At 35.8% G+C, this 17,006-nt stretch overlaps 1 protein-coding gene across 3 annotated transcripts in view; it reads right to left on the bottom strand.

The window, feature by feature from the left end:
- The window catches only part of LOC579971 (potassium voltage-gated channel subfamily KQT member 4), a 49,692-nt gene extending 34,524 nt beyond the window's left edge, over nucleotides 1-15,168 (bottom strand). For 2 of the 3 annotated variants that reach the window (XM_011671985.2, XM_011671987.2), the window contains exons 1-2: nucleotides 15,080-15,168; nucleotides 13,837-14,610 (exon numbers count right to left, since the gene is read on the bottom strand). In XM_011671985.2, the coding sequence (XP_011670287.1) occupies nucleotides 13,837-14,276 (440 nt within the window). In that variant the 5' untranslated portion in view covers nucleotides 14,277-14,610; nucleotides 15,080-15,168. Of the gene's footprint in view, nucleotides 1-13,836; nucleotides 14,611-15,074 lie in introns of all 3 variants that reach the window. The other variant, XM_011671986.2, reaches the window with a different exon arrangement.
- Nucleotides 15,169-17,006: the final 1,838 nt, after the last annotated feature.

Raw genomic sequence — 17,006 nt, 5'->3', positions numbered from 1 at the left:
GACCGTATTGTTTGTATGAAATAGTGTGAGACCGAGAGAGGAGAGATTGAGAAGCAGATCGCAAAGTCTGGACAGGAGTGTATCGAGGAAGGAGTTCAGAAAGATATGAAGGAGCAAAACCATGATAAGTCTTGAAAGTAAGGAGGAGGATTTTGTAGGTAATGTGAGAAGTAATAGGAAGCCAGTGAAGTTTTTGAAGAACATATCCATAGCCATTATCTAACAATTATCATCAGAAATAATGCTGAACATCACAAAATGAATTTCAGAAATACGGAGGAACATAACTAAATAAAGTAAATAATGCTTATGAAAGAACGAACAAAACCCGAAAAAGCTACACAGATAAATTACCAAACCTTATGCAAGATGGCAAAATGGGTATTTCATGCAACTTCAACAAAGATTTACCAATAAGTACCTGGTAAAATTTGATCCTCTTCTAGAGGAGAAGGATTCCCCATGGACCCCTTCAGGCAAAGTTTTTGTTGGTCAAAGGAATCAAGAATACACTTGTAGCAGGATATGAAAGCAATTCCCAAAGGTACACAGGTATACTGTGTTAAGATATTGAAGTAGCTTTAGGGGGGGGGGATTATTTTTTTTGGGGGGGGAGGGGTAAATTATCAGTGTTGAACAAATGTATAGCATGCAAACAGAAAATAATTAGTTGTTAATATAGTTAAAATATCCTGAGAGATGGAATAAAAAAGAATATTAAGGGACATAATACTAAGCTAAATGACCAATTCTTATCATCATCGGATATTTTCTCTCCTTATCCACCACTCTTCATTTTTCTAGAAAATTTAATGCAGTGTTGGTTACATTTTTAGGAAAATTGATCCAACAATTAAACTACTTTCATGGCCGTGCCAAAATGCTAAATTGTACTTCTATCCCGCTTCATGCCATGGGCCACATATCCTTTCCAGGAATTGAGCAATCAATAATGTGTTGAAAACTAAGTATTTATAACTCTATCCTCTTCCGTAAAAAAAAGAAGAGAAAAAAAGGGGGAAAGAACACTGGTACCTTTATTTTGCATCTTATTTCTATGGAAGACAGTTGAACGAGGTACAAGTTAACAATGAAACAAAGCAAAATAAATTAACATTTAAAGGTAATACAAAGTTTTGGGAAATTTTTAAAATTGGGTGGATAGTGATTCTTTACAATTTTGATATATTTGGATGCACCTGTAGATGTATTATAAGCACTAGAAAATTTAGCCCCTAAAACAAACCTACTTTCGAGAAAAATTGAATATAAAAATTTACCCATGCTCCCGGTAAATTTTTATAAATTTCAAATAGCGCCTACGGCTATTCAATGGTAGCTACGACCAAGAAAATCTCACAATATGTAGTTGTGATATATAATTTTCAAACAGGAATAGTTAATCAGTCGATTATAGTCAATAAACATTGTTTTATACAATTTTATGCAATTTTATGCAATTTTATGCAATTTTAATATTGCAGCTTTTTTTTATTTATTTTTTTTTTATTTTTATATAAAACCATATCACTATTAATTTCATTTCACCAAGGAAAGTCGCTCGTGGGCTTGATTTCCGAAGCCCACGCCAAAGCTATACACGAAATTGACTGGCGCAAATAATCTTTGAGATTGAAGAGCGCCATCTAAACGAAGAACCAACCATTGTTTTATAGCTTAATTCATATCTTGACCTTGAGAGGGAGCTATACAACATAAAGAGTTTATTATTCATAATTTCATAACTTAAGACTTGATTTCAACTACGACAACTATCACTGAATATTGTAGAATCGCATAGGCTTCCAATAAGTTCATTTGAACCAAATTCATGACCCCATACCAACACTTTGTAATACTTTTAACTATAGATAGTAGATTGATGTAACGGTTCACAAACTTGGTATAGCATGGGAGAGGGGACTGATAGCTGATACACTTGCAATCACTGTACATGGCCTTGTTTGCTTGCGTGATCAACAGCACCAGGCAGGTATCAAGGAAAATGAGATTTTGATCTAGTGACCTTATGATTCTAATCCCGAGATCCATGCCTCATCTAATCTTCAGGATTTAGGGGAAGAAAAGGATACCTCCTACACGAATACTAGTCTTGCCATCCAGACACGTTTAACTTTCAAGTTCCAGGAACGTTCCTTGCTATCAAACAAGTCTTGGCATGTCGTTAAGATATACTGTATATGGCTCATCATGGCTTATATGGACTTCTGTGTCATGTTGAATTGCACTACATATATTATATTTTCACATTAAGCCAAATTCAGAGCACTAATGAAGTAAACGACTGAATATCTATGAGACACTTAATAAAAATCTAAATGCTCCCTAGTGCTCAAAAAAACTAGATGGAATTTTGACTGCGCGCAGTCGAAAATGATGCCTCCGCCATAGAGCAATTTAAACAAGTTTGGAGTTTAAATCTCCAGTGGTTCTTGAGATATCATGATAACAATCTCAATGTATGGAATTTCATAAGTTGATCTCTGTGACCCTTGACCTTTGACCTACGTGCTCCAAAATCTAATCAGATTGTCTTCCTATGGTGATACACACTATCATTAAGTTTGAAGTTTAAATCTCCAGTGGTTCTTGAGATATTATGATATGGTGATACATACTATCATTAAGTTTGAAGTGAAAATTCTCCAATGGTTCTTGAGATATCGCGATAACGATCTCAATGTATGGAATTTCATAAGTTGACCTCTGTGACCCTTGACCTTTGACCTATGTGCTCCAAAATCTAATCAGATTGTCTTCCTATGGTGATACACACTATCATTAAGTTTGAAGTTTAAATCTCCTGTGGTTCTTGAGATATTATGATAACAATCTCAATGTATGGAATTTCATAAGTTGACCTCTGTGACCCTTGACCTTTGACCTACGTGCTCCAAAATCTAATCAGATCGTCTTCCTATGGTGATACATACTATCCTTAAGTTTGAAGTTTTTACATCTCCAGTGGTTCTTGAGATATCATGATAACACTCTCAATGTATGGAATTTCATAAGTTGACCTCTGTGACCCTTGACCTTTGACATACGTGCTCCGAAATCTAATCAGATCGTCTTCCTATGGTGATACATACTATCCTTCAGTTTGAAGTTTAAATCTCAAATGGTTCTTGAGATATCGCGCTAACAAACTCAATACAAGGAATTTCATAAGTTGACCTCTGTGACCTGTGACCTTTGACCTACGTACTCCAAAATCTAATCAGATCGTCTTCTTATGGTGATAAATACTATTCCTGAGTCTTAAGTTTAAATCTTAAATGGTTCTTGAGATATTGTGATAACGGTCAAACGGGACGGACGTACGGACGTATGGACGGACAACCCGAAAACATGATGCCTCCGGCACCACCTTCGGTGGCGGAGGCATAACAAAAAATAATAATTTATTCCTTTTGATTGATGTGCCCATATGGCCTTTTGGAAAATAAAATATGATTTAAATGACAAATATCAAATAGTTTTTTCCATTAAATAGCAAGTAGCTTTCATTTGTAATGGTTGTATGCATCGATCAGCATCAGGCTATTTATACGGGTTAATTCCAGAGATAATTTGAAATTCTTTTGTGCTGCTCATCTGATCTGATCCAACTCATAACGTGGGAAATCCAATTTATATGATAATGAACAATTCAGACTATAAACACCAGTGTAGTTTTTCTTTAATGTAACCCACTTGCAGATACAGATTGGACAATTTAAATGAAATGGGGCCATTGGATAATTATCCAACATTGAACTACTAACATTGAAATGTACACCCCCTCCCCCCTCCCCCTTCCAGACGTAGGAAAGACATCCATCTCTGAATGAGCAACTGCCTACCCCTAAACTACATGTAGGCAGTCCATATGGGCTATGCTGAGGTGCATGAGAGAGAGAGAGTTGATAGCTGAAGAAGATAGTTTATAAGATAACCCAGATATATTTGATCTTCGCCACTCTAGCCCACTTAGAGACAGTTTGAATCTGATGCCATCATTCCTCCAGGTGGTGGCCTGCTTTGAAAGCTTGCTAGCATTATAAACCATACCCTATACCTTCCCTTCAAGGTATCCTAAACAACATGCTTAAAGTCTAACCCTATGGTAGCAGTGAACAGAAATTTGGCATAAAAATATCATCTGTTTGGAGCCATAAGGGCTTTAATTCAAATACTTGGCAAATTCATAATGATAAATAATTTAATCAAGTAGTGATTTGAAGTTTAAAGGCCCACTGCACTACTTGTAGCTACTTGCGCCCTCTATATAAGAAACAATGCCTAATCGGTGACCATTGGTCCCCCATGATCCTCTTTTTCTTATGTTAACTGAGAGCTGAGTTGATGAGATAACCACCTGTCCAGTGACCCTGCAAGGTGGTCTAATCCCTCCTGTAAACTACGGCAGATAAGCTTTAAAGAAAAATATTACTCCATTGTGAAAAGTGATTTTATGTTGTGAAACAGTTTTTATGGGTTGCCATTTTGTAAATAAGATAACACAAATTATGTTTGTTCAACAACAGTCAGAATTTTTAGATTGGATTAGAATAGAAAGCTACAAATACCATATTTATACCACTTGTCTAATTCTGCACTTTATGACAAACAATAATGGATAGAAACAGCATGACATTTGCTGTAACCACTCGTCAAATCTATTTTTAGCAGTAATTCTCAGTCAATTTTTCTAACTATATATCTTAAACATTTAAACTAGATGGAACTTCGACTGCGCGCAGTCGAAAATGATGCCTCCGTCATAGAGCAATTTTAAAAACCAAAACAGAAGAAATTTTTCAAATTCAAGTTCAATTGTAATCCATTAAGAGGTTCTCAGAATATTGTGATTACAAGCAATTTCTCATATACATATATGACCCTTTGATCTTTGACCTGATGACCCTAAAATCTACTCAGTTCATTGGCTCTGCAAGATGTCCTGAGTTAAATAGTAATCCATCTGTCAGTTCTAATGAGAATGCGTTCACAAGTTATTTTTGCATACATAATGAGCCCTGTGACCTTTGATCTTTGACCTCGTGACCCCAAAATCTATTCAGTTCATCGGCTCTGCAAGATACATACATGACCAAAGTTTGGCAGGAATCCATCGATCGGTTCTTGAGATAATGCGATCACGAGCTCTTTTTGCATACCTAATGAGCCCTGTGACCTGTGACCTTTGACCTTGTGACCCCAAAATCTAATCAGTTCATCGGCTCTGCAAGATACATACAAGACCAAAGTTGTGCAGGAATCCATCAATCGGTTCTTCAGATAACGCGATCACGAGCTGTTTTTGCATACATAATGAGCCATGTGACCTTTGACCTTTGACCTCGTGACCCCAAAATCTAATCAGTTCATCGGCTCTGCAAGTAACATACATGACCAAAGTTTGGCAGGAATCCATCAATCGGTTCTTCAGATAACGCGATCACGAGAACGGGACGTACGGACGGACGGACGGACGTACGGACGTACGGACGTACGGACGGACGGACGGACGGACAACCCGAAAACATAATGCCTCCGGCTACTTCGTAACGGAGGCATAATAAAAATGAAGTTTGTGTCAAGGTATCATTTATTGATGCTTTGCCTTTAAAACATTCAGTCACATACGATACTGTAAATCACTTTCCTAAAACCACTTTCCTAAAACCACTGCTGCAAACTAAGAACTGTTTTTATGTGTAAGTGAATGTCTAGCAGAGAGCAAAGTAGGCTACATAATATCAAAAGGCCCTTAGCATTAACACTTATCTGTGTTACAAGATACAGATTTGTGAAGCATGCTACACTTTACATGTCTGTCATTCAATTTTGCTGCGGCACCATTTTATTTTGAACCACATCATGTGAAAAAGTTAAGAGGTTTACAGTTAACCCAGTTCAAATGGGAACTGTGTTGCCCCTGTATAAAGCCAATGTAAATAAGAGAACTCAGTAGTAAATGAGTTTAAAATTGGCAATTGGAACATTGATACACGAGGAATCAGGTCCTGCATTGGATTAGGAAATACATGTATGAATGCAGCTCTGAGCTGTGAAGGTGTCCCCAAACTACAAACAAAGATTAAATTTATAGGATAACAGCTAGGGTGAAAAGATCATGTTTGAGTATCACTCTCTCTACAAATTATCTAAAGTGCTTTTTGGTTAGACTTAATCACAGTTATGTTTTTTGGTGTAAATATGGAAAGTTCAAATAATGATGTTCATGGCCATTTTAGTAATATGATATGTTTTGTAAAGACATGAAATAGAGGAATAAAGAAAATAAAATCCAGTCTCATGGTGCAATGGAATCTTTCATCTGGACTTCAGTGCAATCTCTCAAATGTTTATTATGTACTGAAAACACTGTGTTACTGCTATTGCCCTATTTTAATGTCAAACAGACTATTTTAATACTGTCCAGAAAAATGGCGGTTTTGTTATTTGAATATTTTGAAATGTCACTACTAATACTACTACAGAAAAGACCAATTCAAAGGTCTATGAGGTAGCATATCAAAGATTAGATGAAATACTGACCTAAATATGTCAATCAATCTAATAAAGCATACTGCTTCAAAATAGGTTGGTCTCTCTCTCTCTCTCTCTTTCTCTCTTGTTTTTCTCTCCGTCACTATTAATCATGCATTATTTGCAACTTGCATGCCTCCTTATTCCTTTTCTTGCTCCCTCCCTCCCTCCCCCTCTCTCTCTCATTATCTCTCCCTCCTCCCCCCTCTCTCTCTCTTTTCTGTAGTAGTAGTAATCACATCTTAAAATGTTCTATTTATCTTTCTTTTAGCCTCCCTCCATCTTTCTCTTTCATCACATCTTCCTGTTACTTTCTTTCTCTCTCTCCCATCCCTTTCCCTCTCCCTCTCTCTCTCTCTCTCTCTCTCTCTCTCTCTCTCTCTCTCTCTCTCTCTAACTCTTTCTCTTCTAAAGGTCATTTGCACTTCAAAAAATGGAAGCTCTTAACTCTAACATGATGAATTATCTATTGATATCATAGTGCAACCCTAATCAACTGACTTTACTCTTGAAATAAAATAGATGACTTTGTCATTTACTTGAATAATGAATGTAGGATTAATCATTTTTGACCTTTTCCAAATTCACTGAGTCTAAACAGGTACCAGTTTGAAAAATGGGCCTTTGCTCCTTTTGTTGTAGTTGAAAAATAATGTTGAAATTCATCATCATAAATTATGATGCCATGAAGGTACTTTACAAAATTGCGGAGTAGTCAGGTTTTTGTTTTTGTCTTTATTCATTTGTTTAATCTTATAGCTACTTTACCTTGTGCACTCTAATCTAATCCATTATCTAGATGGAATCGGATGGAGGTGAAAATCATGACATTTCAGACAGAAATACAAAATGGTCAGGTAAATAATGTCTGTATATGATAAGGTGTCATCAAGTAGAAGATGTTATACTTTTTATTTCTAAGAATATTCCATGCAGTGGTCCCTGTTCTGTCGTTAAACAAAAAGGGACTCTTATATAGCACATATTTCTGCTCTCCCAGATACAATGTTTCAATTTTATCTCTGTTAAAAGTATTTTACTGAACTCGTAATTATGAGCCAACAAAAACACAAAGAGTAAAGAGTGCAATTTTTTTTTACAAATCTTTCATCTTAGCCCTTACTCCACCAATAAATTCACAAAGTTGTAATCAAATGAGATTTTGTAATTCAAGGTTGTTGTCTTTTTTTTTTGGGGGGGGGTTCTCATTTTCATTTCTTGTAAATCCTTTAAGTGTTTCATACCATCTTATTTCATGAAAAATCATATAGAATTACCTGGAGAAGACGAGGTTCTTTTTTTTGTTCCGAATCATTTGATATTCAATATCTAGATTTGTAACATAGAAAAAATCAACAGGTTGATAACAAAGATTGCATGACTACTCCACAATTCCCAAAGTACCTCGCTTTCATTATAATTTGTCCATATTTTCACAAAGTGACGGTAGTGAGGAAAATCGCATACAATTTGCATGACGATTTTCCTCACTACCGTCACTTTGTGAAAATAGGGACGAATTTATGATGGTAAATTTCAGCATAGGTTTTTTAACTACAACAAAGGAACAAAGCCCAAAATAACTATATAGGTTGGAGTCTATGGAAAATGCATATTATACCCAAATTAATCCATTGACTGCTGAATTTACCAGTTTCCAGTAAAGACATAGTATTATACACGAGACCTATCTCACACAGATATGAACATGTTATTAGCTTGAGTACAAAAAGGATGTAGGTTAAAGATAAACTTTAGTACTGGTAATGCGATTGCATTGTGAAAGAAAAGGTGTGGAAAGGATCAGAAAAAGTTGATCATGTAGCATGTAAGTATTGGTGTGCACTGCAAGGTTCTGGAGTTGTCAAAATCATAATAAATTTGACTGAGTCTTGGTAAAGTAACAAGCACTGTACATAGAAAGCTATATATGGGACAACACACATGGTGTCGGGGCTAGTACTACCTTGATTTCCTTGTCTTTCTATGCTCACTACTCAGCCAGTATACCTTTTCTTCCAAAATTGTTTGGCACATGTCATTTATTTGTAATTTTGAACATTCAGTGTAAGTTTTGTTAGATTCTGTGAGAATTCATTTTCTTTTTTTTACCAGAACTCAAGTTTATCTTTAAGGATGGTTTGTATAGACTGATTGCCCTTCTGTATCTAAGAAAAAAAGGTAGAAAGATAATTTCACATGATCTGTAATCAAAGTACCAATAACTGTATGACTCAGTAATGAGAAGGTCCTGAGGCATAGACATCTTTCATGTTTTGTAAAATTATTATCTCTTTGAGGGAAGCTAATTTTTTCATTCATTACATCATCAGCAGACAGCTAGGAGGGCACTCAATTACCATGACAAAAGTGAATGTAAATCAGGGTCTTAACAGATGATATTACAGTTGACGGGAACAATATGCTAAAGTCATCTAATGGAGATATGAACACATCAGTTGAGCATCTGATATTGATAACAAGTTTAATAAAACAGGGCCCTCAAAATAATGATTAATATCATCCAAAGGATTTTGACAAATATACCCCTTCCTATTTTCCTACATATAAATTAGACACAAATGAACAAATTTTAGAAATTATTTAAGATGCGAGCATGCTGCTTTTCTCTTTAGTATGACAATACTGACCTTTGATATTTAACCCTGGATATCATAATTTGTCGTTGTTGAATGTATAATGTAATTGCTGCAAACCAATCTTATTCTTATCACGAGTATCTTGAACTGTGAAATTGTAAATTACTTCTATTGTCTAAGTCTATTGTCTTTTTTTTTATGATTAAAAATGTTAGAAACAAAACCGGTATTGAATTGCATTGACGTACGTGGGGGACACCAAGCTGCGAAAAACCATGAATAACTTGAGACAACAGATGAATATTTGATGCCAGTAGAACTGATTTGACTTAGAGCACACACGTATGTAAAAGAGAGCAGCTACGGGGCTCCCTCTTGCACCACAGCGGGCATAAAGGCGATGAGCGATCGTCTCTTTACAAATGTGTGATGGCACCTTAAGTTCATGTCGGCTAAAATGGGTTGGGTACTACATCAGCCATTAGGGTGTATACCTGCACAGGCATTGCATACTAGTAGCACATTGTGACTTCTATTTTATGAGGGAGGGCAACGGAAAGGGGTTTCTTCACAGTCAAGCTTTTAACCCGATTGTCATCACAAGTTGTGTTGTAGGTAATGAATTACTCAATTTATTTATGTTTTAGTTTGTTCCACCAAAGCTTTTGAGGTAGCTTAGTGAGATGTAGCGGCATGAAAAGAAGCGTTTGGAATGCAAAATGCATAATTGTTGAAAATCATGATTCTACCACACAAAAGTAGAACCTCAACAGTACGATATGGAGCTGGTACATGCTTAATGTTAGCTAAACCTTCTTTCCGATATGTAAAGAAAGAACTTTTAATTAACAAACATCATAAACTATTAGCATTTTGGTGTTCCACAAGGATCTGTTCGTGCCACTACATCTTTCGCTTAATAGCTACCTAAAGACAACATGAATTGGTATAAAAAGTATAAAATCTCGGAATGATTAATAGTTGGTAGCCAATAGGGAAACTGTTAATTCTCAATGACTGACCTAAACTGATCATAAATAGGCAGAGTTCACAGGAATGTTAGAATTTGAAGCAAAAACAAAAGGCTTTGAAGTGAGGTAGGAAAGCAAGTAATGTTACAAGAGATTTAGCCTGCAGAACAAAGGTGCATGTTGACATTTTCTAGGCATTCAATTTGACCTTTTACTTGGAAAATAAACCCTTAATTTGAAACAAAAGCATCATAAATCCTGGCAAATGCCACTTAAGAATTTACATAGTGCACTATTTATTTGAGCTGTAGTTGTCTTCACCTCCTATAAAAAAAGGGTTAGTTGCCTGCATTGCAATTTCATTTTATTATATTCTATGGAAAAGATTTGATTTTTGATCATATTTGAGAATCCAAATCTAACCTTAAGGTCTAAGTGTAATATTCTTCCGGAATTTTAACCATTTCAAAAACATCTAAAGACATTTCTATAAACTCTACCAAAATCCAAATATTATTATGAAAATCACATTCACTTCACATGCATTTTGTAATTAAAATGAATCTGTCTACTTTGATCAAAACAGACCAACAGAGAGGAAATTATTCATATGAAGCATTATCCCTATAAACTTAACCTTTGTTACATTGCACTGCCATTAAAAGATACTGCTGTAAAATCTAGATATTATTTTTTGCAAATCTAATTGTGCTTTGGTTTCACATTTACGATATTATTTTTAAGAAAAAGAATTTATTACTACAAATACAATCTATGTGAATTATGACAGTAGTAATAATCCTTTGAATAGAATACTGTAATTAATAAATAAAAAAATGATAATAATAACAATACATGTATAAAGTGCCTCTTCATAAGATACAAAGCAAACTATGGGGTCTATTAAAAGAATCAATATGATATCTACACCATAAGTCCATGCTCATATCAAGAGAAGTTAATTTTTGTTAGAAATGAATGCATGACTCTGGTGCACATTTCAATAATTCACCACTGAACTATGAAGTATTTGCAGCTTTTCATAGGTACGTACATGCATGAACCAAGACAATTTCTTTGAAAGCTCTTCATTTCTCAAAGACAGGAATAGATCCATTGTCTGCTTGCTAGCCAGGAGCTTTTAAGAGGGATAAAGCAAGACACAAGATATCGCCCATAATGGCTCGTAATTTGAGAGTCGACTAATTCTAAAGAGCATGCTCAGGATTAGGGGACACTTCATGATGTAAAGCGAAACCACTCACAAGTCCCAACCTCCAATGTAAAGAAGAAAAAAATGAAGAGTTTGAGGTTCGGGAGGACAAGTGATTGGCATGGTCTCTGAACCATCTCAAAAAGAGGAAAAGCAGAATCGATATTCTTTTTCTTGACAAGCCTCCCTTGAGACATTAAACTGGCGTTGGTTTGGTGGACTGAGAGACCCGTGGATTGACTTTCACTGACAGGTCACTCTGGGTCACGAGTCGTCATCTCAACAGCCTTTGAAGGAAGTTGACCTAATTTTAAAGATTTGTTGTCTTTATTTATGACATTTATTCATCTTATTACACATTCCTAAATGCAGATTTGAAATGATAATTACAAGAAGAAATAGCTTTAATTTGAAATATATATATATATATATATATTGACATGTACATTTACAACAAAGGACATCTAAATTAATAACCTTTTATTTCTTTTTTATTTGATAATTCAGATTGATCTTTCTCACTTCCATTTTGCCATTCTGTTAAAAAAAAAAGGTAAAAATGAGAAAACATCCCTGACTCTCTTTGCCAGCCTTGACTGATGCTAGTTGAGAGGATGGGAAAACAAGATGATTGGCTTTTAGATGTATTTATTTCTAGATCACACATCTTCACTGGCCAATAATACCATCAATATAAATGTGAACAAATCCTTACAATGGCAGTTTCGATCGACTTTCAAATGAGGATAAAATAGTATGTGGGGAAAAATCAACCAAACATGAATGATACAGTCACTCTTTTCAAAGCATATTGCACAAGGATAATGGAACATGAGGCATCATCAATCTATTGATGTTATGGAGTTAAGTATGTGTTATACTTCTCAGTTCCATAATTGGCTAGGTTTATCATTACTTGCAGGGAGTCATCTTCAAAAACACTGCAAATTAAAACTGCTTACATTTGTTACAAGTATGTTGTTATTGAAATGTAAGGTAAACAAGTGCTTTTTTATTAGTATTTGAGGGATATTCATAAGTGGCCTATCTTCTCATATTTCCATATGACCCTACAAAAACTTTGAGCTAAGTATTAACCACCCACTAGCTATCTAACCACACAAAAACAACTTGTGTTGGCCTTTCATGCCATTTTCCATCTCAATAAAAAAAGTGCTTAGTCCCAGATGCCCCCTTCTGCGTCCTCTAAATGTTTACCTGTAATCCTGTTTGCACAGAAGCTGCAAGGGAGTTATTAAACATGCATATCACATACAAGGAGTGCGAGAAAGGATAATACGGGAAAATCCCTCTCAACTTGTGATGGCTAAGCACTTGAGAGTTGTAAGGCAATCAAAGGTATTATAAACACAGACGCTTTAAGGCATGGCCTTTACAGAGTCGTGAAAATACTCTTGGAGAGTTCACCACTCCAGCAGTCCAAGGTCACTAATATTGCTAAGTTATCACTATAAAGCATGCAGGAAACTTGATAAAGGCAAAATAGAAAGAAAATCTGACAGGACAGCTTTCTAATGGACTGAGAAGGATAACTCATCAAAAAAAAAAAAAAAAAAAAAATGTGGGACAAAACTTCCTATCATTAAGTAATACAGGGGTGATAATGAGCACTTTTTCCCCCTTAATCATGCCCCCCTTGAGTAAAACAAAAACAAAAAGAGGATTTGGGGTGGGGGAATGGCATCTAACAACATTCCCCACCCCCTTTTGAATAAGAAAATTGGGGAAATATCTGGAAAATAGGGAAGAATAGAGAAAATAAGGGAAAAATCGGGAAGAAAAAAAAAGAAATAAAACAAAATCTGGAAGAAAAAAAATAATCTGAAAATCAATTTAAATCGGATAATTATTAGGCCTGGTCGTAGTGATAATTATAAAAAAACAGGAGAAAGATTCTTAACAATCACCAGAAAACCTAGAAGTTTATCATACTTCTAAAGACTTGTTGATGATTCATTTTCATTACTTTCAGAAATAGATGGTCGCATACAGCATAATTATCTTCTGCGCTATGTAAAGCTACTGGGTAATTGCCATATGTCAGCGCTGTTTCGAGAACATGATTTACATGACATTATGTAAAAGGGTTAATGCATGCTTTTCTGCCACTACCTCAAAAAAGGTATCTGAGAGACATTTTCTTATTTATATGCATGAATTGTTACTTAAAAGTACCATTCCACAAAAAAAATATTCATGCAAAGTTTTGCATTATTTTATTTATAATATCTGTTCAAACACAATACCCACTACCCAGAAGCAGTTGTTAACAAAGTGAGTTTTCAGGAAGGTATTTCTTGAACGAATGTACAGCTAGAGCTGGACACAAAGAAAGCATCAATGCTGATTTAAATCACTGATCATAATGATGTCATATAAAAATCAGTGATTTAAATCACTCTTTTCTATTGCATGATTTAAATCACAAATACCACAAAAACCATAAATGATGTAAAAGTAAGGTAATACTTACACTAAAACATGATACAAGACTGCCATCCATCCTGCGGGCCTCTCCAGAAAGTTATAAATCCGAGTTTGAACTTTCCTAAATCTTGCATCTCTCTTGGAAACCCTGTAATTGAGCGGCTTACCCAGCAAGCTCATACGCTGCTGGGCCAGCCGGGCATGGGTACTCGACGACCGCCCGTTCATCTTATTAAACTCCTGTTTGACTTTCTTACGCATCTCCGAATGTTCGTCATCGTCAAACTCGTCTTCGTCCTCGTCCGCCACTCCCAAGAAGCCCACCTTGGCCCGCTGGGGCCGGCTGGACAGCGCGGACTTGGCCGGCTTCTTGGCGGTTGTCGTCGTCGTGTCGGTAGGGGCGTCATAGTCCGCTTGGGTGTCGCTACTGCCGCCCGGGTGAAGGGGTTGCATTTCGGTTTCGTCGACACCGCTATCGGCAGACATTTTGACAACGCACGGTCCGGGGTCCTGTTGGGTGCCAGTTTAATCTGGTTACCCTCCACATCTGATGCAGAAAATGGCTCAATTCCTCGGCAAAAGTAGGAAGAGAAAACTGCTTTAAAAAGTACTCCTCCACTCTCCTTGCTCTGACAACAGATCCAAATATCAGTTTCTAGGTTTGACAATAAGCTCAATTATCTATTCAAAGTTCTCATTGTCAAAAGTTATTGTTCCAGCAGATCACCTCACATAGTATTCCTTATCATCCTTAAGTTTCAAATTCACTCATTTAATTCCACACTGAATTGGTCAGTCTTCACTTCTTGCAATCTAAGATCTGAAATTGAAAAATGAACAGTTATCATTATGTTATCAGCTATGAACTTTATAAACATGTTTTTTCTTTCTTCAGTTTGCTTTTTAAATAGAGGAGTAACTTTGTTGAGCAAGATATTTTTAGAATCTGATGAATTAATTTTAAATTGTTTACCAATAAGTTAAATTTATGGAATATGGAAGTATAAGGTAATCTACTGAGAGTCAGAAAGACAATATAAGTCTAAATGAACATGGTATTAATTAAGTAATGCCCTTCTCGTTTTGAAAAGATAAAATTGATGTCACCACATGTGCAACCTGGGCCCAGTTTCGTAAAACTTTTTATCAACGATTTTATCAATGATATCTGTTATAAGCTACTGAAATTGTGGTATCTGATTGGCTGAGAGCACATTGGTCATAGAAATGTAGCATTTGTTATTAATAACAAGTTTCATGAAACAGGGCCCTAGCTAGCTGTACCTTACTTGGTTGTTATAGATCCTTGAAGAGTAATAGTAGTTATACGATGTGTCCGTCCGTGTGTTTGCTCAATTGTATGTTTGTTTAGCAGACCTGTATGAAAACAGAAAGAGACAGAGAGAGAGAAAGGGAAAGTTAACATCATTTGATGAACAAGAAGCAGATTATTATATATATATATATATATACGTGAAGATAGAATTGTAATCACAAGGCCTACTAAAGGCCTTGTTATGATATGATGCGGAAAACCGTCGAAAAGGAAGATGAAGAAAAAACGTCAGGCTTTTTCCAGTGTAAATGGATGGCAACTGTGCAGAGCAAAGGTCCTGCAGGTATTAACTGAGCTCTCAGTGTGTTCTAAGATACAGAAATGTGACGCGTATTAGACTTTACGTCATCATTAGAAAAAACAGGTGCTTTTTTGCTGCGTCATATCTGAATGAGTTTAAGAATCAATGCCTAGCTGCCCCTGATTTCCTTGTATGGTTAAAAGATCTATATAAGAATAATACCTATTGGTGAGACTTTTGAGAAATTTCTTGAAAGATTGCAATATATTATATCTCTGCTTTAAACTTGTTTAGCTTAAGAACTGAAGATTTTCCTCAGATGATGCAAAAATATTCTTTATTTCTTGTCAAGGTAAATGAGAGAACTCTTCACTTGACCAAGAAGAACATTTCAAAGATGTATGATGGATTCACATTTACATAACGATACAATGCATGAGGTATGTCATTTACATGGTTAAACATCAAGAATTTATAACAACTTCTCAAGAAATACTTGAATTGCAAGTCTTAAACATTACCTTTATTAAAGATCAAAGGGTAATAATATCTTACTTAAGCAATTTCTGTTCAGCTGCTCAAATTAATAACTGTGCCATGTATCAAGAAAAAATTACAAAATAGCAGGTGATCATATTTCCTTGACGACTAGATTAAAGAAAAATATTTTCAGAAATTTGGGAGAGGAAGAAGACATCAGAGAGGAGAAGAAAGAGAGTAAGAGAGAGACAGTGAGAGAAAGAGAGAGAAATAGAGAGAGAGAGAGCAAGAGAGGAGGCATAAAATCAATGTCATACTAAGAATGTTTTTAGTTGGTCAGGTAAAAATCAATACCTGTCATTCACATACAAAAAGCCATATTTCAATGGTCTTTTAAACCTTTGGGTATTTAGTATACATGTGGCTTTTCCGTATCCCTAAAAATAGAATGTCTTTTTATCCTTAAGATTGATTACATCTCAACAAACATACATGAATGCCATCTGTAGGGTTGTTGTCCAACTAAACACACAATGGTAATGTATAAAACAACCCATGAAAGCTAAACACCCTGTCAGGTTGAGAATAAATAATATCATTCAAAGAGAGAAATGATAAAAGGTTTCTTCTCTCGACAAAAAAGAATCTTAAGCCCCTGAAAGGTCTTTCCGTCACTTTGACTTCTCCTCACTCCATATCCTGTTGGTATTCCAAACGTCGCAGGACGCCACAACCCATCAAGGCCCGCCATGTCACTTGACGACCACCGCTCTCACCCCCGTGGGAAATTCCGCATCAACACATTTTACGAAACATTTGAGGACTAATTCTTATCTGGAGGGTGCTTTCACTAAGCCTGCCCCTCGCATCGAATACGTGAGGCGTATATAGACGTGACTCTACATCCAAATGATGGGAAAATAGAAGGTCTCCTTGACTCTTATGATGGAGCTAGACAACTCGGATCAACAACGACCGACTTGAGTATACTAGAATGTGACAAGATGCTTCAAGCACACAACGACTTTCTTATTTGTATGTGATGTCATGTTCGCATGGATCACTCTGATCCCTACATCAAAAACACTTTGGATGCATTGCCAATTTGGATTGCTCTCTGGTGTGCTTTCATGCCAAACACACATTACATGTCATAGCA

Source organism: Strongylocentrotus purpuratus, unplaced genomic scaffold (genome assembly GCF_000002235.5).
Source record: "Strongylocentrotus purpuratus isolate Spur 01 unplaced genomic scaffold, Spur_5.0 spur5_scaffold_7, whole genome shotgun sequence".
Taxonomy (NCBI): Eukaryota; Metazoa; Echinodermata; class Echinoidea; order Camarodonta; family Strongylocentrotidae; genus Strongylocentrotus; species Strongylocentrotus purpuratus.
This window is presented reverse-complemented; position numbering and strand designations above follow the sequence as displayed.